This window comes from Heptranchias perlo, unplaced genomic scaffold (assembly GCF_035084215.1).
Source record: "Heptranchias perlo isolate sHepPer1 unplaced genomic scaffold, sHepPer1.hap1 HAP1_SCAFFOLD_1594, whole genome shotgun sequence".
In the NCBI taxonomy this organism is placed as follows: Eukaryota; Metazoa; Chordata; class Chondrichthyes; order Hexanchiformes; family Hexanchidae; genus Heptranchias; species Heptranchias perlo.
In genome coordinates this window covers 654-28,377 of record NW_027138854.1, presented here as the reverse complement: position 1 = coordinate 28,377, position 27,724 = coordinate 654, and the positions used below count along the sequence as shown (strand labels likewise).

The 27,724-nt window shown below is 48.4% G+C and overlaps 1 protein-coding gene across 1 annotated transcript; it reads right to left on the bottom strand.

Moving 5' to 3' along the window:
• Nucleotides 1–2,437: 2,437 nt before the first annotated feature.
• Nucleotides 2,438–27,469, bottom strand: LOC137309297 (1-phosphatidylinositol 4,5-bisphosphate phosphodiesterase delta-3-like; the record flags this gene model as incomplete). The annotated part of the gene is made up of 6 exons (XM_067977556.1): nucleotides 27,432–27,469; nucleotides 26,742–26,886; nucleotides 20,781–20,933; nucleotides 9,364–9,492; nucleotides 6,089–6,124; nucleotides 2,438–2,594 (listed from the first exon to the last, which is right to left on the bottom strand). Coding segments are annotated over exons 1-6 (658 nt in total), but the record flags the coding sequence as incomplete, so codon positions are not given.
• Nucleotides 27,470–27,724: the final 255 nt, after the last annotated feature.

Below are 27,724 nucleotides of genomic sequence, written 5' to 3'. Positions count from 1 at the left end.
CGTATTCATCTTAGCTATCCTGTCATTCCTACTCTGACTAGCCCGTGGCACTGGTAGCAATCCTGAGATTACTACCTTTGAGGTCCTACTCTTTAGTTTAACTCCTAACTCCCTAAATTCAGCTTGTAGGACCTCATCCTGTTTTTTACCTATATCGTTGGTGCCTATATGCACCACGACAACTGGCTGTTCACCCTCCCCCTCCAGAATGTCCTGCAGCCGCTCCGAGACATCCTTGACCCTTATTAGGGTTAACCATCTAAGAACAATAGGAATCGGATGATTGGCATTAGGTTAATTCCTTTCAGATTTGGAATGCAGTATGTGGATTATTGAGTATAATTATAGTGGGAAATGATCGTTTGGATCCCCAGATCTCATTGTTTGGGGTAGATTTTCATCTTCACTGCCTGGGCTGTAATCTGGCCGATCCCTGCCCCTCGCCCCCATTATAGAACCTGCTTGATTTTCATCTCATTGAAATCACTGGGATGAAAATGGGGGGCTTCAAGAACGAGCATGCGATTCGCTCCATTAGATTACAACCCAGGCGGAGAAGGTCAAAACCTGCCCCATATCTTTCTGCAGTGTATTCAGGGTAGGATGGATTTACACTGTCAAGCTCCTGATCTGTAGCAAGTTTAAAAATGATAAGCTTTGGTTTAGGGGTCAAGGCTCAGCAGAATGTTCTAGAGGACAGCCATGGAGCACAAACCGGCTGCAGTGACGTTTGACAATGCAGACACAGGAAAATTGGGCCAAAGAATGAATCTGATCATTTACATTTGCTCCAGGAGAACCTTGGGCTCTAAACCAACAAACCCATAAATAAAAAGTTTGAAAACAAGTTGACTGCTGTGAACACCCGTTGTCCCAAAACAAAGTCCACCCAATTGTATTTTTTAATATATTTTATGTATTAGATCTTTCTGTTGAAAGTAATTACAAAACAAACAATTCAAATCGGATTAATGACAGCAATGGCTCAGTGAGGAGTACTCTCCCCTCTCGGGTCATAAGGTCATGAGTTCAAGTCCCAGCCCAGAGATTTGAGCACAAAATCCAGGCTGACACTCCCAGTGCAGTACTGAGGGAGTGCTGCACTGTCAGAGGTGCCGTCTTTTGGGTGACATAAAAGATCCCACGGCACTATTTGAAGAAGAGCAGGGGAGTTCTCCCTGATGTCCTGGCCGATTTATCTTTCAATCAACAACACTAAAACAGATTATCTGGCTTGTGGGACCTTGCTGTGTGCAAATTGGCTGCTGCGTTTCCTACATTACAACAGGGACTACACGTCAAAAGTACTTCATTGGCTGTAAAGTGCTTTGGGACGTCCTGAGTATGTAAAAGGAGCTATATAAATGCAAGTTTGTTCTTTAATGTTCCTCTTGGAGGCTCAATGTCCGCTCAGAATTCAGCATCAAGTGTACTGTAGTAGCCGCAGGTACAGTTATAGCGACTTCTCTAATGTTCTCTCCATCGGCCTTTTGCACTCCATGCAGCACAAACTCCAAATCATCCAGAATTCTGCTGCCTCCATCTCACCCTGTACCATCCTGAATAAGTGTCCTTGGCATATTCATTTAAAAATTCTCATCCTTGACTATAAATCCTACCACAGCCCGTACCTGACCTTCTCCATCCCTCAGTCCCAGCTAGCATCCTCCTGTTAATAATCACATCCTGGGGTCACCATTAATCAGAAACATAACTGGACCAGCCATATAAATACTGTGGCTACGAGAGCAGGTCAGAGGCTGGGTATTCTGCGGCGAGTGACTCACCTCCTGACTCCCCAAAGCCTTTCCGTCATCTACAAGGCACAAGTCAGGAGTGTGATGGAATACTCTCCACTTGCCTGGATGAGTGCAGCTCCAACAACACTCAAGAAGCTCGACACCATCCAGGATAAAGCAGCCCACTTGATTGGCACCCCATCCACCACCCTAAACATTCACCCCCTTCACCACCGACCCGCGACCTCTACCACCTAGAAGGACAAGAGCAGCAGGCACATAGGAACAACACCACCTGCACGTTCCCCTCCAAGTCACACACCATCCCGACTTGGAAATATATCGCCGTTCCTTCATCGTCGCTGGGTCAAAATCCTGGAACTCCCTTCCTAACAGCATTGTGGGAGAACCTTCACCACACGGACTGCAGCAGTTCAAGGCGGCGGCTCACCACCACCTTCTCAAGGGCAATTAGGGATGGGCAATAAATGCCAGCCTCACCAGTGATGCCCACATCCCATAAATGAATTAAAAGAAAATACAAGCTCTTTCTTTCTTTCTTTTTATTGGATGGGTGCCTTGCCCTGGGCCACAGGCTGTCAAGAAAATTGACCAGGGATGACTCAGGCACATAAACACTCCCAGAGAGGAAAGGACGTGAACATTAATGGTTTTCTCAGTAAAGCAGACAGCCTCACCTGACTCAATGATGAGTTTCTTTGCTTTGTTCTCAGAGAAAGACGAGAGCTCACAGACACACGCTTTGGTCCAGGCGTACTGGAAGCTGTGGAAATGGACGGCCTTGCAGTAAACCACAAGCTCGGACAGCTCCCTCGCGAACTCCTTCACAGTCTCCTGCAAAATCAAGGCACGGTTAGTTAAATCAAGCAGATCCCTAACACCCAGCCGTGCCCAGTCCCAGAGACAGCAAGCATGGCAGGCTGGGAAAGAGGCCGGCACACAGAGGTTGAATCACAATGGATTTTATTGCAACAGTCTGCTGTTTAAATCCCTTCTGACGGGAGGTGTAGTGTGACAGGGTGAGTGTCAACACGTGATAGAATATTTTGATAAAATGACTGAATCATAGAGTCACACAGCACAGAAGGAGGCCACTCAGCCCATCGGGCCTCTGCCGGCTCTTTGAAAGAGCCACCCAATTAGTCCCACTATCCTGCTCTTTCCCCATAGTCCTGCAAATGTTTCCTTTTCAAGTATTTATCCAATTCTCTTCTGAAAGTTATTATTGAATCTGCTTCCACCGCCCTTTCAGGCAGTGAATTCCAGATCATAACAACTCGCTGTGTAAAAAAAATTCTCCTCATCTCCCCTCTGATTCTTTCACCAATCACCTTAAATCTGTGTCCTCTGGTTACCGACCCTCCTGCCACTGGAAACAGTTTCTCCTTATTTACTCTATCAAAACCCTCTTTGAACACCTCTATTAAATCCCCCCTTAACCTTCTCTGCTTTAAGGACCGGTTTAATTTACTCCTCAGTTTTTCTCTTCTTGACCCCGAAGGCACTCGCCTGTGCTGGTGTACACTGGGAATCCTCTGAAACCTTGCCCAGAGGGCCATTCTTTATGAATCGGCCTGGATAGCCCGTGTCTGCTGGTTATGCAACCATGGGCAGCATCACAGCAAATCAGATCCCGTCCCGTCAATGGTTAGTGATCAGGTGAGGCAACGTGGTTGAATGTGGGGACACTGTGGCCAACTGTAGTGGCCCCAGCTACTGTCCCTCTGAGATCAGCTAGCTTAGCACAGAGGAGGGAGCAAACATGGGGCCTTCTGGTCTATGTGCTCAGTATCACACTGGGATGTGCACTCACACTCTGAGTTGAGTTTCTTTTCAACACAGAAGGAGGAGCGGTTTAAACCATCACCAGTCCTCCAGCCCAGACTCGATGCTTCTCAAAGTATTAAATTCTTAATTAGGGCCTGTTTGCTGTCACTCACTCCATTGCCTGGGGCTCAGGAAAGCTGCATTATTTTGTGGCCATGGGTCAGGAGTTCAGAGTTTTACAGACTTACGCACTGGGAGCCACATTTTCAGCCCGATGGTGCAAACTAATTAATGCTTTTGAAGTGAGCTCCTGTATGATGGGATGGCCTTGCTGCTTGGAGTCTTGACTCTGGTAATGTTAGGGAGAGATCAGGGCCACCGTTTAAATAACCTCTGTTAGCACTTCTCCTTTTGACTGCAAATTCCAGAAATGTTAAAATTACGGCCTCTGAATGCATATTGTGTTCGGATGAATCTTCTTTCTCTGCTATTTTTACAATGACGTTAAGCATTCGTACACCACTGTCCTACAGGGTAATTTCAAAGCCTTCGTGGTTATAGTGCTGACCTCCTTTTTAAGTCCCAATTAATTCAGTGACTGTGCTTCAGAGTAACTCATTGTAGGTGAAACACTTTGGGAGTCCCGGGAGATGTAATAAAGCACGATAGAAATGCAAATTCATTTTCAATCCACTTTGTTTCAGCCACAGAGAAAGGAACTAACTGTTCCTGACAAAGGGGTGAATGGTTTCGATTGAGACGATGGTGTAGCAGGGCATGACCCCAGCGTCATGGAGCACAGACAGGTCATGACCCCAGCGTCATGGAGCACAGACAGGTCATGACCCCAGCGTCATGGAGCACAGACAGGTCATGACCCCAGCGTCATGGAGCACAGACAGGTCATGACCCCAGCGTCATGGAGCACAGACAGGTCATGACCCTAGCGCATGGAGCACAGCCAGGTCATGACCCCAACGTCATGGAGCACAGACAGGTCATGACCACAACGTCATGGAGCACAGACAGGTCATGACCCCAGCGTCATGGAACACAGCCAGGTCATGACCCCAGCGTCTTGGAGCACAGCCAGGTCATGACCCCAGCGTCTTGGAACACAGCCAGGTCATGACCCCAGCGTCTTGGAGCACAGCCAGGTCATGACCCCAGCGTCTTGGAGAATAGACAGTTCGGGGCCCAGGTTTCACCACAGGCACATCCTTCATTTCACTGGCGCCATTGTTAGGGTTGCCAACTCTGGTTGGGTGTTTTCCTGGAGTTTTCATCACATGACCTCCTGCCTCAAACCACCTGCCCCCACACTCCTGCCATTGGTCCATCCTCCAGGCACCGCTGCCATCCCACGCCAATTGGAACGAGAACAGACTCTGTTACCCAATTGGATTAATTTTGACTGTCAGTCAAACAGCCTGTTTTCCCTCATCTCCAATATTTTTATAACTAATAAATGAAAGTGTTCATAGAAAATGAAAAAAACACAATTTTGTTTCACGCCGCTATGATTTTTGTCCCTGGTTTTTGCTCGCGGCAGTGTCTTGGAGATCAATCTTCAGTTCCTGGAGACTCCAGGACAATCCTGGAGGGTTGAAACCTGAAGAGAGTGTCTGAGGGTGAAGACTAAATCAAATACTGAAGGTGCAGCAGACATGCCCGGGATTCAGGGGCTGGTTTAGGCCCCCCCGAACCTTTGGGTCATCACAAAACCTTTATTTATTCTATTTGGCACAAAATATGTCAACAGTCACAGCATCGGATCAGTGCTCATACATTGTAAATGCAGGTAACTGCTCGGGAGAGGTGAATTGGAATTATGTGCGGGAGCTGGGATTGGCAACAGCAGGGCAGCCTCATCGCTCCTGGGCTGGGGTTAGTGCAATGGCAATGCTATCCTCCAGGTGGCAGTAGGTGTGCAGCGATGCCCCCCCTCAGCGAGATGCCCCCCCTCAGCGAGATGCCCCCCCTCAGCGAGATGCCCCCCCCTCAGCGAGATGCCCCCCCCTCAGCGAGATGCCCCCCCTCAGCGAGATGCCCACCCCCCTCAGCGAGATGCCCCCCCCTCAGCGAGATGCCCCCCCCCCTCAGCGAGATGCCCCCCCCCCTCAGCGAGATGCCCCCCCCCCTCAGCGAGATGCCCCCCCCTCAGCGAGATGCCCCCCCCCTCAGCGAGATGCCCCCCCCCTCAGCGAGATGCCCCCCCCCTCAGCAAAATGCCCCCCCCTCAGCGAGATGCCCCCCCCTCAGCGAGATGCCCCCCCCCTCAGCGAGATGCCCCCCCTCAGCGAGATGCCCCCCCCTCAGCGAGATGCCCCCCCCTCAGCGAGATGCCCCCCCCTCAGCGAGATGCCCCCCCCTCAGCGAGATGCCCCCCCCTCAGCGAGATGCCCCCCCTCAGCGAGATGCCAGCTGTATGCTATGGGTTAGAGTGCAGGGACAGCGATGGTTTGCAGACTGGCACTGATGCAGATTATAGATTCTTTTGCTCCCAGTGTGATGGACACTCGGGGGTTGGGAATCTCGCGGGAAAGCAGGAAAAGACAAACCTGTTTATTCTCAGCTGGTGCCGGGGAAGCTGGACTCTGTGAAGGGGAATCAAAGCAGGTAAAAAGTAAACGGTGTTGGAACTGCAAACACGAGAGAGATAACAGCTTGCTAAAGGCCAACAGCCCACTTAATATCAGCATTTCCTCAAACAACACCATTCCCATCACTGTTGGACCAGCACAGTTATAGCCTGGAGTTATTTAAAGGGGCTGGGTCACCATCGCACTGTCTCAGTTCCAGGAACATGCATCGTCCCACACTTGGACCAGTCAGAAGCAGACAGAGGGAAGGGCTCCTCGCCCACCTACAGAAAGATTTAAAATGACGCAGGAACTGAACACAAGCCCCGGCCGTCCATTACTGGATTGTTATTCTCACCCCCCCCCCACCCCCCCCCTGGGTGTCAGCCGTGGCTCAGTGGGCAGCACTCTCACCTCTGAGGTAGAAGGTCGTGGGGTCAAGTCCCACTCCAGAGACTCGAGCACAAAATTTAGGCTGACACTCCAGTGCAGTACTGAGGGAGTGCTGCACTGGCAGTGGTGCCATCTTTTGGATGAGACGTTAAACCGAGGCCCTGTCTGCCCTGGCAGATAGATGTAAAAGATCCCATCGCACTATTTCAAAGGAGAGCAAGGGGAGTTCTCCCCGGTGTCTTGACCAATGTTTATCCCTCAACCAATATCAGTAAAACAGATTATCTGGTGATTATCACCTTGCTGTTTGTGGGATCTTGCTGTGCACAAATTGGCTGCTGCGTTTCCTACATTACAACAGTGACCGTACTTCAGAAGTACTTCATTGGCTGTAAAGCATTTTGGGAAGTCCTGAGATCATGAAAAGCACTGTAGAAATGTAAGTTCTTTCTTTCTACCTTCCTTTTGTAGTGCCTGCACACCCACACACACAAACTCACACCCACACACACAAACTCACACCCACACACACCCACAAACTCACACCCACCCACACAAACTCACACACACACACACCCACAAACTCACACCCACACACACAAACTCACACACACACACACACACACACAAACTCACACCCACACACACACACAAACTCACACCCACACACACACAAACTCACACCCACACCCACACACAAACTCACACCCACACACACACACAAACTCACACCCACACACACACACAAACTCACACCCACACACACAAACTCACACACACACAAACTCAAACTCACACCCACACACACAAACTCACACCCACACACACAAACTCACACCCACACACACAAACTCACACCCACACACACACACAAACTCACACCCACACACACAAACTCACACACACACACACACACACACACAAACTCACACCCACACACACACACAAACTCACACCCACACACACACACAAACTCACACCCACACCCACACACAAACTCACACCCACACACACACACAAACTCACACCCACACACACAAACTCACACACACACAAACTCAAACTCACACCCACACACACAAACTCACACCCACACACACAAACTCACACCCACACACACACACAAACTCACACACACCCACACACACAAACTCACACCCACCCACACACAAACTCACACCCACCCACACACACAAACTCACACCCACACACACAAACTCACACCCACCCACACACAAACTCACACCCACCCACACACACAAACTCACACCCACACCCACAAACTCACACACACAAACTCACACCCACCCACACACAAACTCACACCCACACACACAAACTCACACCCACCCACACACAAACTCACACCCACACACACAAACTCACACCCACACTCACAAACTCACACACACAAACTCACACCCACCCACACACACAAACTCACACCCACACACACAAACTCACACCCACCCACACACACAAACTCACACCCACACCCTCACACACACAAACTCACACCCACCCACACACACAAACTCACACCCACACACACAAACTCACACCCACCCACACACAAACTCACACCCACCCACACACAAACTCACACCCACACACAAACTCACACACACACACACACAAACTGACACACACAAACTCACACCCACACACAAACTCACACACACACAAACTCACAAACCCACACACACACACACAAACTCACACACACACGAACTCACACAAAGACACACACACGAACAAACTCCTGCTCAAACGCACGTTCGCAGAAACACTCATAAGTGCTGTGAATATAATTAGCAATTTATCAGTGATGTGAGGACATTGCCACACTGGTGAGGAAGTCCCTGTGGGCTTATGTCATATACACCTCCCTGTATAATCCTGTGGTTAAACAATATTTTCTGTATCCCTCTCCTCCCAGCCAGCAGTTACTGTATATACAGAGTGAGTAAAGACACACCATATATGGCCTAATTTGTCCAATCTAATGGTCTGTGTAGCTGGGAAAATAATGAATATTTTGTAACCTGGGTCATGTCTCTTATGATCTCGTGTAACAATACACCCGCACCAAACACTTCCATCAGAATTCAAAAATATTACAGAAACTTCAGAGAGAAAGTGTCAAGAGGGTGACTCGGGTGAAATTCCCCTGGCCATAGCCCAAAATGGGCGATAGCGTATCACCCCCAGTCTATACAGCTGTTACCCCACCCCCAATACCCCTCCACCCCCAGTCTATACAGCTGTTACCCCACCCCCAATACCCCTCCACCCCCAGTCTATACAGCTGTTACCCCACCCCCAATACCCCTCCACCCCCAGTCTATACAGCTGTTACCCCACCCCCAATACCCCTCCACCCCCAGTCTATACAGCTGTTACCCCACCCCCAATACCCCTCCACCCCCAGTCTATACAGCTGTTACCCCACCCCCAATACCCCTCCACCCCAGTCTATACAGCTGTTACCCCACCCCCAATACCCCTCCACCCCAGTCTATACAGCTGTTACCCCACCCCCAATACCCCTCCACCCCCAGTCTATACAGCTGTTACCCCACCCCCAATACCCCTCCACCCCCAGTCTATACAGCTGTTACCCCACCCCCAATACCCCTCCACCCCCAGTCTATACAGCTGTTACCCCACCCCCAATACCCCTCCACCCCCAGTCTATACAGCTGTTACCCCACCCCCAATACCCCTCCACCCCAGTCTATACAGCTGTTACCCCACCCCCAATACCCCTCCACCCCAGTCTATACAGCTGTTACCCCACCCCCAATACCCCTCCACCCCAGTCTATACAGCTGTTACCCCACCCCCAAACATCCATTTACCTTTCTGCTTTTCTCTCCATTTTTCACATTCTCGTCTTCGTATTCCTCTGTTGTTTCATCCTGCTGCTCTGTCCCAGGCCCAGACCCATCGAACTTCTTCCCTTTTATCAGAATCTTTCCCTTGAGTTCCTGTAAAAGAAATGGTCAGAGGATCGCGTCAGCCCTCGGGTCAGACCTCTCACGAGGATTTAGTGAGTTAGCTAGGAACACTATCCTAACTTGGTCCCTATTCCTGATTAGCTGGGCTCCCATGATTAAATAGTTTGACCAAATTATCGCATCTTTCACCACCTCAGGACGTCCCAAAGTGTTTTACAGCCAATGAAGTACTTTTGACATGTAGTCACCATTGTAATGTAGGAAACATGGCAGCCAATCTGCGCATAGCAAGATCCCACAAAAAAGCAATGCTATAATGACTGAATAATCTGTTTTAGTGATAAATATTGGCCAGGATACTGGGGAGAACTCCCCTACTTTTCCTTGAAATAGTGGCCTTGGGATCTTTGATGTCTCCTCCAGTACAGCAATATCATCAGCTTAGATTATATGTTCACAGTCTCTGGGGTGGGACTTGAACCCACAACCCTGTAACTCAGGGGCAGGAGTGCTACCCACTGAGCCACAGATAACACCACATCTTATGCCCCGCGATAAAATAGCTTTTCCCACTAATTAAGTAGCTTTCCCTCCAAGACTAAATAACCACCCCTCCTGGTTAAATAGCTTACACCCCTAAATTAAATAGCTTGCCCTCCCCATCGTTATGTAACTTGACTCCCTTATTTAATAGCTTATCCTCATTGATTAAATGGCTTGCACCCCATGGTTAAACAATATGCCCCTCAGGAATCCATAGCTTCTCCCCATAATTTGCCCCCCGTTATTGCAAACCTTGGACCCTGTGATTAAATAGTAAACCCCCATGACTGCATAGTAGGCCCATATGATTATATAGCTTGAACCCCATGTTTAGTTTGGCTCTCAAGATTAAACATCTGACCGCTTAATGGAAACCGTGTTCCCCCCACTTAGAGTAGGTAACTTGGCTCCCATGATCCCCATTGAGTAGCTGGCCCTCATGGTTGAATAGCTTGGCCCCCATGATTACACAGCTTGAAGGCACTTGGGCCTAGATTCTCCACTGCAATCCTGCCCCACATGGGGTGGGCTAGTGGCAGAAACAGGAGGAAATTGGGGCCATGAAACCTCCCATCCCCAAAGCGGAATATCTTTCCCCAGCCCTGGGAGGGCCATTGCTAACCTCGGGGGGGTGGAGCCCGGGTCCCTGCGGGATTTTCCTCATGTCCCGCCCAACGCTGCTCCCAAGGATGGCCTGGTGAAGGGTGGGGGTAGGCCTGGGCTGCAGGAGGTAATGGCTCTGCAATCCCCTGATGCAGGGAGAGGGTCAGGCAGAGGCCTCAGCCCATCCCGTTATAGGCTTCGGTCCTGGTCACGGCCTACTTAACCTGCAGCTGCCTTTGCCCTCGAGGCTCTCCTGCCTCTTTCAATGGGGCAGCGGAGGTCCTTATGGTCCTGCTGTGATGTTATTTAAATTCTTGGCACCTTACGCCTGTGGGTGTGCAGCAGAGGCACCAGCCCCAATGAGCCAGCTCCCGTTCACCCTGAAAGGGCCAAGGGAAAACAGCCCCGCAATTTTTCTACTTCCCTTAGGGAGGAAGGAGGGGGTCAAACTTCTGACGGGTCGATTAACTTTATATCCTACATTTTTGAGGCCTTTTGAAGGCCCAGAGCAGGCCCTGCATCTGCTGTCAGGAGGTGTAGGCCCGGAATGGAACCTTTGAGGTGGTGAGCTTGGCAAAATTATCCAGATATCCCAGGAACACTCTCCAAACTCGCCTCCTGAAGTGGCCGATCGGTGTAATGTGAGTGAGCCCAAGAAGCATCTCCGCCCCCAGAGCAGGATCACCAACGTTGATTGGACAAATTCCAGGAGGTTTCACCATATGACCTCCCACCTCCAACCGCCCCGTCCCCACGCTCCTGCCATTGGTCGCCCGACACGTCCATCCTTAGGGTGCCCCGCCTTCCCCGGCCAATTGGAAAGCGAGCAAACTCTTCGTTACCTGATCGATGATTTAACTGTCAGTCGGACAGCCTTTTATCCCCATCTCCGATATCGTTTGAATGTCCCGGCGGGGTTTCTCCCGATGTTGCTCATGGCAGAGAGATTAACCTATAATTCCTGGAGTCTCCAGGCCAATCCAGGAGGGTTGGTAACCCCATCCCGGAGTGAAGTATCGATGGAAAGATGTAAAAACCGAGCCAAGCTGCAGCCTCCTGCGGGGGTCATGCGGGAAATTCCCCCTCCCCCAGAATCTCAGGGCTTTACTGTCTAGGGTTTCACTGGCTGCGAGTTTGGTGTCAGACAGCTGGCAGGACAGCACCTGTGGAACTGTATCGCAGCAAGGAGCAGGAATGCTGACCTACTTTTCTCTTTCCTGGACCAGAACACTGACTCCAATGACCGTTGTACTTGTCCTGATTGAGAGCAGTGCACAGCTGAGTGTCCAATCAGCAGGTTTGTAGCCATCAAGCCTCGAGGGAGTTTGAGCTGATTATTTCTTTGAACGAAGTCTGATACAACAGAAGCTGGTTTAACAATTAATCTCCTTTCACCACAGCACTTAAAGGTGCTAAGAAGCAGGTAAACTGAAACTTAGGCACGTTACAGCCAGGAGCCGCGTGGTGTGGTAGAAGCATTGAGGGAGTATAAGATTTCAGTCCTGTGCATGTGATTGCAACTTTTACTGATCGGCATTTAGGAGTCACAGCAAAGGAATCTGCACGGGCAGCAATCTGAAGTATTTTTGTAAAATGACCGAGCAGTCCCAGCATGGTTTCCACAAGCCTTTGGTTCCAACTAGTCCCTGTTTACAGTCTGATGGTGGTATGATCACACTGGCTGTCTGCTGAACTGCTTTTCCTGGTTTAACTTATCTACACGTTAGCCATGGATCAATCACAACAAAAAGGGTGTTAACCAGGAAGGAGATCTGAGGGTTATGGTACGTTCATAGAATCACACAGCACAGAAGGAGGCCGTTTGGCCCATCGTGCCTGTGCCGGCTCTTTGAAATAGCTATCCGATTAGCCCCTTTCCCCCGCTCTTTCCCCACAGCCCTGCAAATTTTTCCTTTTCAAGTATTTATTCAATTCCCTTTTGAAAGTTATTATTGAATCTGCTTCCACCGCCCTTTCAGGCAGCGCATTCCAGATCATCACAACTCACTGCGTAAAAAAACATTCTCCTCATCTCCCCTCTGATTCTTTTGCCAATTACCTGAAATCTGTGTCCTCTGGTTACCGACCCTTCTGCCACTGGAAACAGTTTCTCCTTATTTACTCTATCAAAACCCCCCATGATTTTGAACATCTCTATCAAATCTCCCCTTAACCTTCTCTGCTCTAAGGAAAACAACCCCAGCTTCTCCAGTCTCTCCACATAACTGAAGTCCCTCATCCCTGGTACCATTCTAGTAAATCTCTTCTGCACCCTCTCCAAGGACTTGACATCCTTCCTAAAGTGCGGTGCCCAGAATTGAACACAATCCTCCAGTTGAGGCCGAACCAGTGTTTTATAACTTCCTTGCTTTTGAAATCCAAGTCTCTATTAATAAAGCCCAGGATCCCATATAATCCATGAAACTGTCAGAACCAGGCTTAGGCAGTGAAAATGGCAAATCAGTGAAGGGACAGAGCTCGGATTATCGGGCCCCAAAGATAACTCCAGGGCCTGGATTTTAACTTGGAGCCGGGGAGGGATCAGAGTCCTCGGAGTTTGTACGGGGGAGGTCGAGGAGAGATCAGGATCTTTGGGGGTTGGAGGGGGGACAATCGGGTTGGGGGGAAAAGGTGAGATCACTGACATTGAGGGTGGGGAGGGGCATCGTCCAATCGTGGGGGTCCACTGGGCATCCAATAGATGGGGTGTATAATGGGCGGGGAGTATAACGGGGGGGGGGGGGGGGGGGAGTATGACGGGGGGGGGGGGTATGACGGGCGGGACTATGACGGGCGGGGGGTATGGACGGGCGGGGGGTATGACGGGGGGGGTATGACGGGCGGGGGGTATGGACGGGCGGGGGGTTAGGACGGGCGGGGGGTATGGACGGGCGGGGGGTATGACGGGCGGGGGGTATGACGGGCGGGGGGTATGACGGGCGGGGGGTATGACGGGCGGGGGGTATGACGGGCGGGGGGTATGACGGGCGGGGGGTATGGACGGGCGGGGGGTTAGGACGGGCGGGGGGTATGACGGGCGGGGGGTATGACGGGCGGGGGGTATGACGGGCGGGGGGTATGACGGGCGGGGGGTATGACGGGCGGGGGGTATGACGGGCGGGGGGTATGACGGGCGGGGGGTATGACGGGCGGGGGGTATGACGGGCGGGGGGTTAGGACGGGCGGGGGGTTAGGACGGGCGGGGGGTATGACGGGCGGGGGGTATGATGGGCGGGGGGTATGACGGGCGGGGGGTATGACGGGCGGGGGGTATGACGGGCGGGGGGTATGACGGGCGGGGGGTATGACGGGTGGGGTAGATAAAGGGGAACCAGAGGATGTCGTATATTTGGATTTTAAAAAGGCATTCGATAAGGTGCCACACAAAAGGTTGTTACACAAGATAAGGGCTCATGGGGTTGGGGGTAATATATTAGCATGGATAGGGGATTGTTTAACGGACAGAAAACAGAGAGTAGGAATAAACGGGTCATTTTCAGGTTGGCAGGCTGTAACTAGTGGGGTGCCGCAAGGATCAGTGCTTGGGCCTCAGATATTTACAATCTATATTAATGACTTAGATGAAGGGACCGAGTGTAATGTATCCGAGTTTGCTGATGATACAAAGCTAGGTGGGAAAGTAAGCTGTGAGGAGGACACAAAGGGTCTGCAAAGGGATATAAACAGGTTAAACGAGTGGGCAAGAAGGTGACAGATGGAGTATAATGTGGGGAAATGTGAGGTTATTCACTTTGGTAGGAAGAATAGAAAAACAGAATATTTTTTAAATGGTGAGAAACTATTAAATGTTGGTGTTCAGAGGGATTTGGGTGTCTTTGTACAAGAAACACAGAAAGTTAAAATGCAGGTGCAGCAAGCAATTATAGAATCATAGAAGTTTACAACATGGAAACAGGCCCTTCGGCCCAACATGTCCATGTCGCCCAGTTTATACCACTAAGCTAGTCCCAATTGCCTGCACTTGGCCCATATCCCTCTATACCCATCTTACCCATGTAACTGTCCAAATGCTTTTTAAAAGACAAAATTGTACCCGCCTCTACTACTGCCTCTGGCAGCTCGTTCCAGACACTCACCACCCTTTGAGTGAAAAAATTGCCCCTCTGAACCCTTTTGTATCTCTCCCCTCTCACCTTAAATCTATGCCCCCTCGTTATAGACTCCCCTACCTTTGGGAAAAGATTTTGACTATCTACCTTATCTATGCCCCTCATTATTTTATAGACTTGTATAAGATCACCCCTCAACCTCCTACTCTCCAGGGAAAAAAGTCCCAGTCTATCTAACCTCTCCCTATAAGTCAAACCATCAAGTCCCAGCAGCATCCTAGTAAATCTTTTCTGCACTCTTTCTAGTTTAATAATATCCTTTCTATAATAGGGTGACCAGAACTGTACACAATTAGGAAGGCAAATGGTATGTTGTCCTTTATTGCAAGGGAATTGGAGTACAAGAGTAAGGAAGTCTTGCTGCAATTGTACAGGGCTTTAGTGAGACCTCACCTGGAGTATTGTGTATAGTTTTGGTTTCCTTACCTAAGGAAGGATATACTTGCCTTAGAGGGGGTGCAACTAAGGTTCACTAGATTAATTCCTGGGATGAGAGGGTTGTCCTATGAGGAGAGATTGAGTAGAATGGGCCTATACTCTCTGGAGTTTAGAAGAATGAGAGGGGATCTCATTGAAACATATAAGATTCTGAGGGGGCTTGACAGGGTAGATGCTGAGAGGTTATTTCCCCTGGCTGGACAGCCTAGAATTGGGGGCATAGTCTCAGGATAAGGGTGTCGACCATTTAGGACTGAGATGAGGAGGAATATAGAAACATAGAAAATAGGAGCAAGGGTAGGCCTTTTGGCCCTTCGGGCCTGCTCCGCCATTCAAAATGATCATGGCTGATTGTCTAACTCAGTACCCTGTTCTCGCTTTTGCCCCATATCCCTTGATCCCTTTAGCATTAAGAAATATATCTGTCTCCTTCTTGAATACACCTAATGACTTGGCCTCCACTGCCTTCTGTGGTAGAGAATTCCACAGGTTCACCACCCTCTGAGTGAAGAAATTTCTCCTCATCTCGGTTCTAAATGTCCTACTCCCGTATCCTGAGACTGTGACCCCTGGTTCTGGACTCCCCAGCCATCAGGAACATCCTCCCTGCATCTAGTCTGTCTAGTCCTGTTAGAATTTTATATGTTTCAATGAGATCCCCTCTCATTCTTCTAAACTCCAGTGAATATAGGCCTAGTCAACCCAATCGCTCCTCATACGTCAGTCCTGCCATCCCAGGAATCAGTCTGGTAAACCCTCGTTGCACTCCCTCCATGGCAAGGACATCCTTCCTCAGATAAGGAGACCAAAACTGCACACCATACCCCAGATGTGGTCTAACCAAGGCCCTGTATAACGCAGTAAGACATCCCTGCTCCTGTACTCAAATCCTCTTGCAATGAACGCCAACATACCATTTGCCTTCCTAACTGCTTGCTGCACCTGAATGCTCGCTTTCAGCGACTGGTGTACGAGGACACCCAGGTCTCGTTGCACCTCCACTTTTCCCAATCTATCACCATTCAGATAATAATCTGCCTTTCTGTTTTTACAACCAAAGTGGATAACCTCACATTTATCCACGTTATACTGCATTTGCCATGTTCTTGCCCACTCACTCAACTTGTCTAAATCACATTGGAGCCTCTTTGCATCCTCCTCACAGCTCACATTCCACCCCAGCTTTGTGTCATCTGCAAACTTGGAAATGTTACATTCCGTTCCCTCATCCAAATCATTGATATATATTGTGAATAGCTGGGGCCCAAGCACTGATCCCTGCGGTACCCCACTAGTCACTGCCTGCCACCCGGAAAAAGACCCGTTTATTCCTACTCTCTGTTTCCTGTCTGTCAACCAATTCTCAATCCATGCCAGTATATTCCCCCCAATCCCATGTGCATTAATTTTGCACACTAACCTCTTGTGTGGGATCTTATCAAAAGCCTTCTGAAAATCAAAATACATCAAATCCACTGGCTCTCCCCTATCTATTCTACTAGTTACATCCTCAAAAAACTCCAGTAGATTTGTTAAGCATGATTTCCCTTTCATAAACCCATGCTGACTTTGTCCAATCCCATTAATGCCTTCCAAGTGTTCTGTTATCACATCTTTTATAATAGACTCTAAAGCATTTTCCCCACTACTGATGTTAGGCTAACTGGTCTGTAATTCCCTGTTATTTCTCTCCCTCTTTTATAAATAGTGGAGTTACATTTGCCACCCTCCAATCTGTGGGAACTGTTCCAGAGTCTATAGAATTTTGGAAGATGATCACCAATGCATCCACTATTTCCAGGGTCACTTCCTTTAGTACTCTGGGATGTAGATTATCAGGCACTGGGGATTTGTCAGCCTTTAGCCCCATTAATTTCCCTAGCACTATTTTTTTACTAATACTGGTTTCCTTCAGTACCTCCCTCTCACTAGACCCTTGGTTCCCTAACGTTTCTGGCAGGTTATTTGTGTCCTCCTTTGTGAAGACAGAACCAAAGTATGTGTTTAATTGTTCTGCCATTTCTTTGTTCCCCATTATAATTTACCCCATTTCTGACCGTAAGGGACCTACATTTGTCTTCACTAATCTTTTTCTCTTGACATATTTATAGAAGCTTTTACAGTCAGTTTTTATGTTCATTGCTAGTTCACTCTCATACTCTATTTTTCCCCTCTTAATCAATCTCTTTGTCCTCCTTTGCTGAATTCTGAACTCTTCCCAATCCTCAGGCTTTGCCACTTTTTCTGGCAATTTTATATGTCTCCTCTTTGGATCTAATACTATCCCTAATTTCTTTTGTAAGCCACGGTTGAGCCACCTTTCCTGTTTTATTTTTGCGCCAGACAGGAATGAATAATTGTTGTAATTCCTGCACACGTTCTTTAAATATTAGCCATTGCCTATCCACCGTCATCCCTTTTAGTAAAGTTCTCCAATCTATCATAGCCAACTCGCACCTCATACTTTCGTAATTTCCTTTATTTAGATTCAGGACCCTAGTTTCGGATTCAACTACTTCACTCTCCATCTTAATGAGGAATTCTATCATGTTATGGTCGCTCTTCCCTAAGGGACCCCACACAACAAGATTGTTAATTAATCCTTTCTCATTGCACAATACCCAGTCTCGGATCGCCTGTTCTCTAGTTGGTTCCTCAATGTATTGGTCTAGAAAACCATCACGTACACACTCCAGGAATTCCTCCCCACAGTATTATTGCTAATTTGGTTTGACCAATCTACATGTATATTAAAGTCACCCATGATTATAGTTGTACCCTTCTTGCATGCGTCTCTAATTTCCTGTTTAATGCCCTCCCTACATCTCCACTACTGTTTGGGGGCCTATAGACAACCCCCACCAACATTTTCTGCCCCTTGGTGTTTCTTAGCTCCACCCATACAGATTCCACATCGTGATTTTCCGAGCCAATATCCTTCCTCACTATTGCATTGATTTCCTCCTTTACTAGCAACGCTACCCCACCTCCTTTCCCTTTTGCCTGTCCTTCCTAAATATTGAATACCCCTGGATGTTCAGTTCCCATCCTTGGTCACCCTGCAGCCATGTCTCCGTAATCGCAAATATATCATAACCGTTAATATCTATCTGCTCTGTTAATTCATCTACCTTATTGCGAATGCTCCGTGCACTTAGACACAATGCCTTTAGACTTGTCTTTTTAAGGTTGCGAGTCATCTTCGTTTTATTTTTCACTATGGCCCAATTTGTTTTTCGCCCTTGTTTTCTCTGCCTTCCACTATTGCTTCTTCCCTTTCTGTCTTTTGTTTCTATCCTTGTTTCCCCCTCCTCTGTCTCCCTGCCCAGGTTCCCATCCCCCTGCCATTCTAGTTTAAACCTTCCCCAACAGCACCAGCAAACACCCCCGCGAGGACATCAGTCCCGGTCCTGCTCGGGTGTAACCCGTCACGCTTGTACAGGTCCCACCTTCCCCAGAACCGGTCCCAATGTCCCAGGAATCTAAATCCTTCCCTCCTACACCATCCCTGCAGCCACACATTCATCCTGTCTATTCTCCTGTTCCTATACTCACTAGCACGTGGCACTGGTAGTAATCCTGAGATCACTACTTTTGAGGTCCTGCTTTTTAATTTATCTCCTAACTCCTTAAATTCACCTTGCAGGACCTCATCCCTTTTTTTACCTATGTAATTTCTTCACTTAGAGGGTTGTGAATCTTTGGAATACTCTACATCAGAGGGCTGTGGATGCTCAGTCGATGCGTATATTCAAGGTTGAGATCGATAGATTTTTGGACTCTAAGGGAATCAAGAGATATGGGGATCAGGCGGAAAAGTGGAGTTGAGATCGAAGATCAGCCATGATCTTACTGAATGGCGGAGCAGGCTTGAGGGGCCGGATGGCCTACCCCTACTCCTATTTCTTATGTTCTTATGTTTGGTGCCATCTTTTGGATGAAGTCCCGTCTGCCCTCTCAGGTGGACCTAAAAGATCCAATGACACTATTTCAAAGAAGACCAGGGGAGTTCTCCCCAGTGTCCTGGGCAATATTTATCCCTCAACCAACATCACTTAAAAAAAGATTGTCTCTGGTGGTTTATCTGATTGCTGTTTGTGGGACCTTGCTGTGCGTAAATTGGCTGTCGCATTTTCTACATTTGACTACAATTCAAAAATACTTAATTGGCTGTAAAGCACTTTGGGATGTCCTGAGGTTGTGAAAGGCACGATGTACCTTACAGGAGTTGTATACAGGGGCTGGATTAATCAGGAGAAGCTCTTCATTCTTCAGAGGTCCATGGATGGAATGGAAAAGGACATGCAGCACATCTGCTCCAACATCTGTTGGTTTGGGGAAGCTGTGGATCACCGTGGAGTGAGTGGTAATTCCAGGGGGTTCAGCGGTGAAGCTCCCAAAGGCAGGGGCCCAAGTGTCAATGAGTTTTGTTCACCATCACTGCATCTCGTACGATTAAGACAGTGAGCAATCTCACTTCTAATTCATGGTGGCGAGGGGATGAGATGGAGACCACCTTGATGCCAGGTTGCACGCTCTTTAGTGGTGGGTAAGAGTCTGTTCCCCCACCCACAGATCCCGGGTTATCTGCAAAGGGCAGACAGCAACTGGGGCACGGCAGAAGGGGAAATAGCTGAGGACATAAACTCTATCTGCCCCTCTCAGAGTATTACAGAGGGCACCAGAAGCAGCCAGCCAGTCTGGATGCCAAGGTATTGGTAGAAGGGGCTGAGCCATCTGGTAACCCAGCAGACACAGGGCATTTGCCACAGGTGAGATATGAGCCGGAGATTAGACAACACACACCCCACACTATTTCCAGAGGCAATCACTGGCAAATCAAACACTGATTCAGGAACACACACGGGGCTCATTTTAACCCAACTCACTCGGCACGATGCCCGTTTTACACCCCGCCTCATTTTACTTTCCTTTGCCAATCAGATCCCGTCGGACTGGTTAGGATAAAACTAACCCCCCCCCCCCTCCCCCGGCCCGGGAATATAAAATAAACCGTGGAATGTTTGAGATTGTTTCTCTTGCACAGACAGGACATCTAAATGTTGGTGAAATGGGCTGATATGGTAATGAAGGCAGAAGGGATACGAGTCCTCAGATTGGTGTGGGACCAGTGCCCCTCGGAGATGGGGCTCCACACCCACGTTAAATGGAAGTCCTGAAACTCACTTCTCGATACTCCAGTCTGCCTGCACCATTCTCAGCCGGTTCCCTCTCCTCTTCCTCTGCAGGTTCACCCTCCAGCCCCTCTGGCTGAGTGGCTTCCCCTCTCTAAATGGCGAAGCTGTGCAGCACACAGCAGGCGATCGGCAGGTAACCTTCAATACTTCCTTGGGCTGCAGAATCCGCATCTCATCTGTCCACTCTATATAATTTATTCTGACTATGGGTCAGTGATGGGTCCAGTTATGACTGGAGCTGGGATCCGCCCTCCCTTTATATCAGGAGTCTATTGGGATGGATTTCCATTGTGTTTATGATCAGGTCAGTGTAGAGATGGGAATAATCTTTCTGCAGCTCCCTGCTCACACTGTACAAAGTCATTACACAGGGGAGATGTGACACAATCCCCAGCCACTCCTTTACCTCTGGTGAGGGAAGCTCCTTTGGGACTTTGCCGTCGATCGTTGCAGTTACCAGCATGTCGCCGAGGATCCCCTTTAAATGCCGGGCCATGACTGTCTGCTGCTCCAGGCCACAGTGATTCTCCAGGGACAGAATAACGGGATACAGAGACACCTGGGGAGAGAATTCAAGAGGATACCCGGCATCAACCAACTGTAGGGAACCCCAGGGAACTGGGAATCTTTGTTTAACGATTAGTACGTACAATCTGTGATTCTACTCTAGGGCACTGGATGCCTCAATTCAAAATTGCTTATTTCTAATGTCATAATTCAAAATTATTTAGCACTAAATTTGTACTTTGCTGTTACTTACTTTGTTTAATTCAAATTATTGGATAATGCAATTATTTAGCACAATAGTGTGTGATGATACTATAGTGTGATGATACTATAGTGTGATGATACTATAGTGGGATTATACCATAGCGTGTGGTTATTCCGTAGTGCGATTATACTATAGTGTCCGATTATAGTGTGATTATACTATAGCGTGATTATACAACAGTGTGATTACACTATTGTCTGTGATTATACTATAGTGCGATTATACAATAGTGCGTGATCATACCATAGTGCGTGATTATACCATAGTGCGTGATCATACCATAGTGCGTGATTATACCATAGTGTGTGATTGTACCATAGTGTGTGATTATACTATGGTGTATAATTATACTACAGTGTCATTATACTAGTGTGTGGTTATACTATAGTGTGTGATTATACTATGGTGGGATTATACTATAGCGTGTGATTATACCATAGAAACAGAGAGACCTGGGGGTATATGTGCCACATCTATGAAGGTGGCAGGACAGGTTGAGAAAGTGTTTAAAAAAGCATACGGGATGCTGGGCTTTATAAATAGAGCCATAGAGTACTAAAGCAAGGAAGTTATGTTGAACCTTTATAAAACTCTGGTTCGGCCACAACTGGAGTATTGTGTCCAGTTCTGGGCACCGCACTTTAGGAAGGATGTGAAAGCCTTAGAGAGGGTGCAGAAAAGATTTACTAGAATGATTCCAGGGATGGGGATGGGGGAGGTTTCCGTTCGGTGGATAGACTGGAGAAGCTGGGGTTGTTATCCTTAGAGCAGAGAAGGTTAAGAGGAGATTTAAAAAGGAAAAGAGTGAGTAAAGTGAGTGTTGGTCCTCTAGAGAGTGAGTCTGGGGAATTAATAATGGAGGATAAGGAAATGGCAGATGAATTGAACAGATATTTTGCGTCCGTCTTCACTGTAGAGGATACAAATAACATGCCAGAAATAATTGTGAATCAAGAGGTGAAAGGGAGGGAGGAACTTAAAACATTTACAATCACCAGGGAAAGGGTTTTGAAAAAATTATTAGAACTAAAAGCTGACAAGTCCCCAGGTCCTGACGGACTTCATCCTAGGGTCTTAAAAGAAGTGGCTGCAGAGATAGTAGATGCATTGGTATTAATTTTCCAAAATTCCCTAGATTCTGGAAGGGTCCCATCAGATTGGAAAATAATGAAAGGAGCGAATCAGAAAGCAGGAAACTACAGGCCAGTTAGTTTAACATCTGTCATAGGGAAAATGCTAGAATCTATTATTAAGGAGGTTATAGCAGGGCACTTAGAAAATCTCAATGCAATCAGGCAGAGTCAACACGGCTTTGTGAAAGGGAAATCGTGTTTGACTAATTTATTAGAGTTCTTTGAGGAAGTAACAAGCAACGTGGATAAAGGGGATCCTGTGGATGTGGTGTACTTGGATTTCCAGAAGGCTTTTGACAAGGTGCCACATCAAAGGCTACTACACAAAATAAGAGCTCATGGTGTAGGGGGTAACATATTAACATGGATAAAGGATTGGTTAGCTAACAGGAAACAGAGAGTAGGCATAAATGGGTCATTTTCAGGTTGGCAAGATGTAACGAGTGGAGTGCCACAGGGATCAGTGCTGGGGCCTCAACTATTTACAATCTATATCAATAACTTGGGTGAAGGGACCGAATGTATGGTTGCTAAATTTGCTGATGACACAAAGGTAGGTGGGAAAGTAAGTTGTGAAGAGGACGTAAGGAGTCTGCAAAGGGATATAGATAGGTTAAGTGAGTGAGCAAAAATTTGGCAGATGGAATATAATGTGGGAAAATGTGAACTTGTTCACTTTGGCAGGAGGAATAGAAAAGCAGTATATTATTTAAATGGAGAGAGATTGTAGAACTCTGAGGTACAGAGGGATCTGGGTGTCCTAGTACATGAATCACAAAAAGTTAGTATGCAGGTACAGCAAGTGATTAGGAAGGCAAATGGAATGTTGTCATTTATTGCAAGGGGAATGGAATATAAAAGTAGAGATGTTTTACTACAGTTGTACAGGGCATTGGTGAGACCACATCGAGAATACTGTGTGCAGTTTTGGTCTCCTTATTTAAGAAAGGACATAATTGCTTTAGTGGTGGTTCAGAGAAGGTTCACTCGACTGATTCCTGGGATGAGGGGGTTATCTTATGAGGAAAGGTTGGACAAGTTGGGCCTGTATACACTGGAGTTTAGAAGAATGAGAGGTGATCTTATTGAAACATATAAGATCCTGAGGGGACTTGAAGGGGTAGATGCTGAGGGGATGTTTCCCCTTGTGGGAGAGACTAGAACTAGGGGCCACAGTTTAAAAATAAGGGGTCTCCCATTTAAGACGGAGATGAGGAGAAATTTTTTCTCTCAGAAGGTCGTGAATCTGTGGAACTTCCTTCCCCAGAGAGCGGTGGAGGCAGGGTCATTGAATATTTTTAAGGCTGAGTTGGATAGATTCCTGATTAACAAGGGAGTCAAAGATTATCGTGGGTAGACGGGAAAGTAGGGTTGAGGTCACAATCAGATCAGCCATGATCTTATCAAATGGCAGAGCAGGCTTGAGGGGCCGAATGGCCTACTCCTGCTCTTAATTCGTATGTATGTTCGTATTTGATGGAAGTGTTCAAAATCACGAAGGGTTTAGAAAAAGTAAATAAAGAGAAACTGTTCCCATTGGTGGAATGGTCGAGAACCAGAGGACACAGATTTAAGGTGATTGGCAAAAGAACCAAAGGCGACATGAGGAAAAACTTTTTTACGCAGCGAGTAGTTATGATCTGGAATGCGCTGCCTGAAAGGGTGGTGGAGGCAGATTCAATTGTGGCTTTCAAAAAGGAATTAGATAAACACTTGAAAGGAACAAATATGCAGGGCTACAGGGAAAGAGCGGAAGAATGGGACTAACTGGATTGCTCTTACAAAGAGCCCGCATGGGCTCGAAGGGCCGAATGGCCTCCTTCTGTGCTGTAACCATTCTATACTTCTATGATTGTATACTACAGTGTGTGATTATATAATCTGTAACAACACAGTAGTGTGGTTATTTGATTGTGTGTGACTGTAGAGTTTATTCCATGATTATTCAACATAGTGTGTTTATAAATTGCAATCTGTGAATATATTGTACGGTGTGATTCCACACTGCAGTCTGTGGCTGTCTGGTGTGGTGGGCTCGATTCTCACTGTCGTCGCCTGGGGTTAATAGGGGCGAGTGTCGGCCTCACAACGGGGTGGGAGGCCTCACCGCCCCGGTAACCCCGACGATGCGGCCGACGCCATTTTGAAAGGGACCTCCCACCGGGTGTCCAAAGCGCCGCCTGTTTCAGGCAATCGACCCTTTTAATATGGAAACGGGGGTCCGATGACGTAAATAGGACCCCGATCGCCATTTCAGGTCGGAGCTGGTTGGAGTCTGGGCCGTGCTCACTCCGACCAGTTCCACGGGCAATGGAGAAGAGGCCCGGCTAAAGGTAAGTGTTGGATTATTTCTGTGGGCCTCGGAGGAGTAGAAATGTTAAAATGTTATCCTGCCTTCTTTCAGATGGTAATGGAACTGCTTCTCATGGATTTATTTCAGATTTCCAGCATTTGCAGCTATTTTTCTTTTAAGTAAAAACAAAGTTTACTTTGTTTGGCAGCAGCCAGTTACTGGAATCCTGTTCCTTTCAAGCAGGAAATTGTTATTATTCATATTTGCCGCCCTCTTCTTTCCTTTTCCTTGAAAGATTTACTGAGATTGCAAACTAAATAGAAAAGTTTCACAACCCTCTTCCTCAGAGGCTCTGACCTAGACGTTCTTTGGCCTGTCAGAGAGACCTGGGCAGAGGAAACGATCCCTGCACCTGAACGGGTCAGCCCAAGGGGCACCTGATATTGGGCGAGTTGCCTTTGGGACATTCAGAAAGAGACGAGGCTTCGAATATCCGGTCACTGCAGCCCCCAGGTTGGTCATTCATGGGTAAGGGGGGGGGGGGGGGGGGAGCGATCGGGATAGAGGGGGGAGATTGTGGGTGGGGCGCGATTGGGAAGGGGGGGTGATCGGGAGAGGGGAGGGCGATCGGGAGAGGGGGGGCCGATCACGGGAGGGGGGGGGCGATGGGGGCTGAGAAGTGGCCGGCAGCCTTCCGCAGTTTTAACGTGGAGCCGGTAGGAGCCCTGCCCACCCTAGGTTTAGGTGCCCATTTAACGCCTGGAAAACAGGCGCGAAGCCATCGAATTTCTGGACCGCTGAGTTTTTAGTGTGCGGTCTGCCAGAGGGTGGGGTGAGGCTGAGATCACCAGGTATAAATGTGCCTGTTACGGTGAGTGCACCAGGCTGTCTGTAACAATCATCTGAAAGCTGTTATTAGCGAGGCATAAAGGAACAGGAGGAGGCCATTCAGCCCCTCGGGACTATGCTGCCATTCAATTAACTCAGGGCGGATCTGTTCCTCAACTCTATTTACCCGCCTTTGATCCATATGCCTTGATCCCCGTACCCAATGGGCAGGAGGGCAGGCAGTGAAAGTGAGGGCTGGAGCAGGGGAGGAGGCCTCTCCTACCTTGGGAACTGTGTGAGGTGCAAAGAGAGAATCAGAAAAGGAGAATTCATTGTTATATTGAGAAGGTTCCCTGAGCAGCAAGTGCATGGTGGTCCCATCACTAACTGCATGCTATCAGTGCGAAGGAGGCAGGTGGGAACCCCCTGTTCCAGTGGCATCCAGGACTCGACATTTCATGGGCCTGAGAACGAGGGATTTGGGAGATTGGCTGAGCATTGGGCCTGCTCGGAGACTGGTGGTATTTGGCTAAAATAAATGGGAGGAGCGGTGCTGGGAGATTACAGGCTTCTACTTAAAGGCCAATCTTCATGGGAGCTACAATTGGTTCCAGTATCCCTGGGGCCAGGAGGCGGACAAAATACTCGCAGCTCGGCTGCTAGGCTCAAACCACTCATTGTCCAGGTTCACACCTGGTCATTTAGGTCAATGCCTGCAGGCTAAGCAGTGATGAAGGAATCGTATCGAAAACTAAATTCAGGGAAAAAGTGAAGGAAATTGGGGGGATAAAGAACAAGAAACAGGGATTGATGTGTTTTCTGGAGTGGCTCAGAACCGACACATGAGAAATAACTGTGGAAGGTGAAGGGTGTGAAATGCATTTGAAAAACAAAGAACTCGTGCAGTTTAAGATGTGAAACCTGGTGTCCTTCATAAGCTGAAATGGAAGTGCAGACTGTGAGGGCCGAGGAACAGAGGAAAATGAGGAGGCCATTCGGCCCCTCAAACCTGATCCGCCATCCAATTAGATCATGGCTGTTCTGTACCTCAACTCCATTTACCCGCCTTTGCTCCCCATCCCTCGATACCCTTACCCAACAAAAACCTATTGATCTCAGTCTTGGAAGCTCCAATTGACCCCCAGCATCAATAGGCTTTTGGGGGAAGAGTTTTCCAGATTTCCACTACCCTTTGTGTTTAAAGTGCTTCCTGATTTCACCCCTGAACGGCCTAGCTCTAATTTTAAAGTTACGCCCCATTCTGGACTGCCCCCGACCCTCTGTATTTGACGGGGTGCATTTGCTCGACTCGGTGACTGGGATTGGTCCCTATCGTCTTACTGTGAAGGCGTAATCCCGGATGGTTGTGACGACATCTTTGAAGAGGATTTTCGAGGTCAGGGTGTATCCGTGGTAGATGATTGGCTCTCCATTTGGCCCCTCCCAGCAGTCTAATTCCACACAGCGACAGCCTCTTAGAAGAGCTCTGAAAAACAGCCAGAGTCATAGAATTATAGAAAGGTTACAGCATCGAAGGAGGCCATTCGGCCCATCGGGTCCGTGCCAGCTCTCTGCAAGAGCAATCCAGCTAGTCCCACTCCCCCACCCTATTTTTTCCTTTCAAGTACTTATCCAGTTCCCTTTTGAAGGCCATGATTGAATCTGCCTCCACCACCCCCTCGGGCAGTGCATTCCAGATCAGAACCACTTGCTGCATAGAAAAGTTTTTCCTCATGTTGCCTTTGGTTCTTTTGCCAATTAGGTCTGAGGTGGGGGTGCGAAGGGGGCTAGGGGGGTTCCAAGGGAGGGGGTCCGAGAGGGGTGGGTCCAGGGGGGTCTGAGGGTGGGTCTGAGGTGGGAGGGGGGCCGAGGGGTTGAGGCTGAGGGGAGGAGGCTCAGGGGGGACGCGAGGTGGGGGGGGGAAGGTGATGAGACCAGGCCGGATAGTGGGCCCAGAGGGTCAAACTGACCTTTCCGGAGCCCCTTTGGCTCCATGGCTAGTGGACCTGGTCAGAGGATGCTCACTCCTACCTGTTTTGTCCTAAAATGGCCATCAGGGTCCTAGTCATGTCTTTGCATATTAAAAGGGACCATCAAACCTTTTATGGGAACGCTCACTGACACTGAACTCACTGGACCCAATGATGTCACAGGTCCCGATGATGTCACGGGTCCTGATGATGTCACTGGACCCAATGATGTCACGGGACCCAATGATGTTCAGGACAGCAGGTTAAAATCGCGGAGGGCTGGATCCAAGCAGCTCTCTAGTGGGTAAATAATGTGGATGATTTTAACTGCCTGCCCGGTTTCTGCCAGGTGGG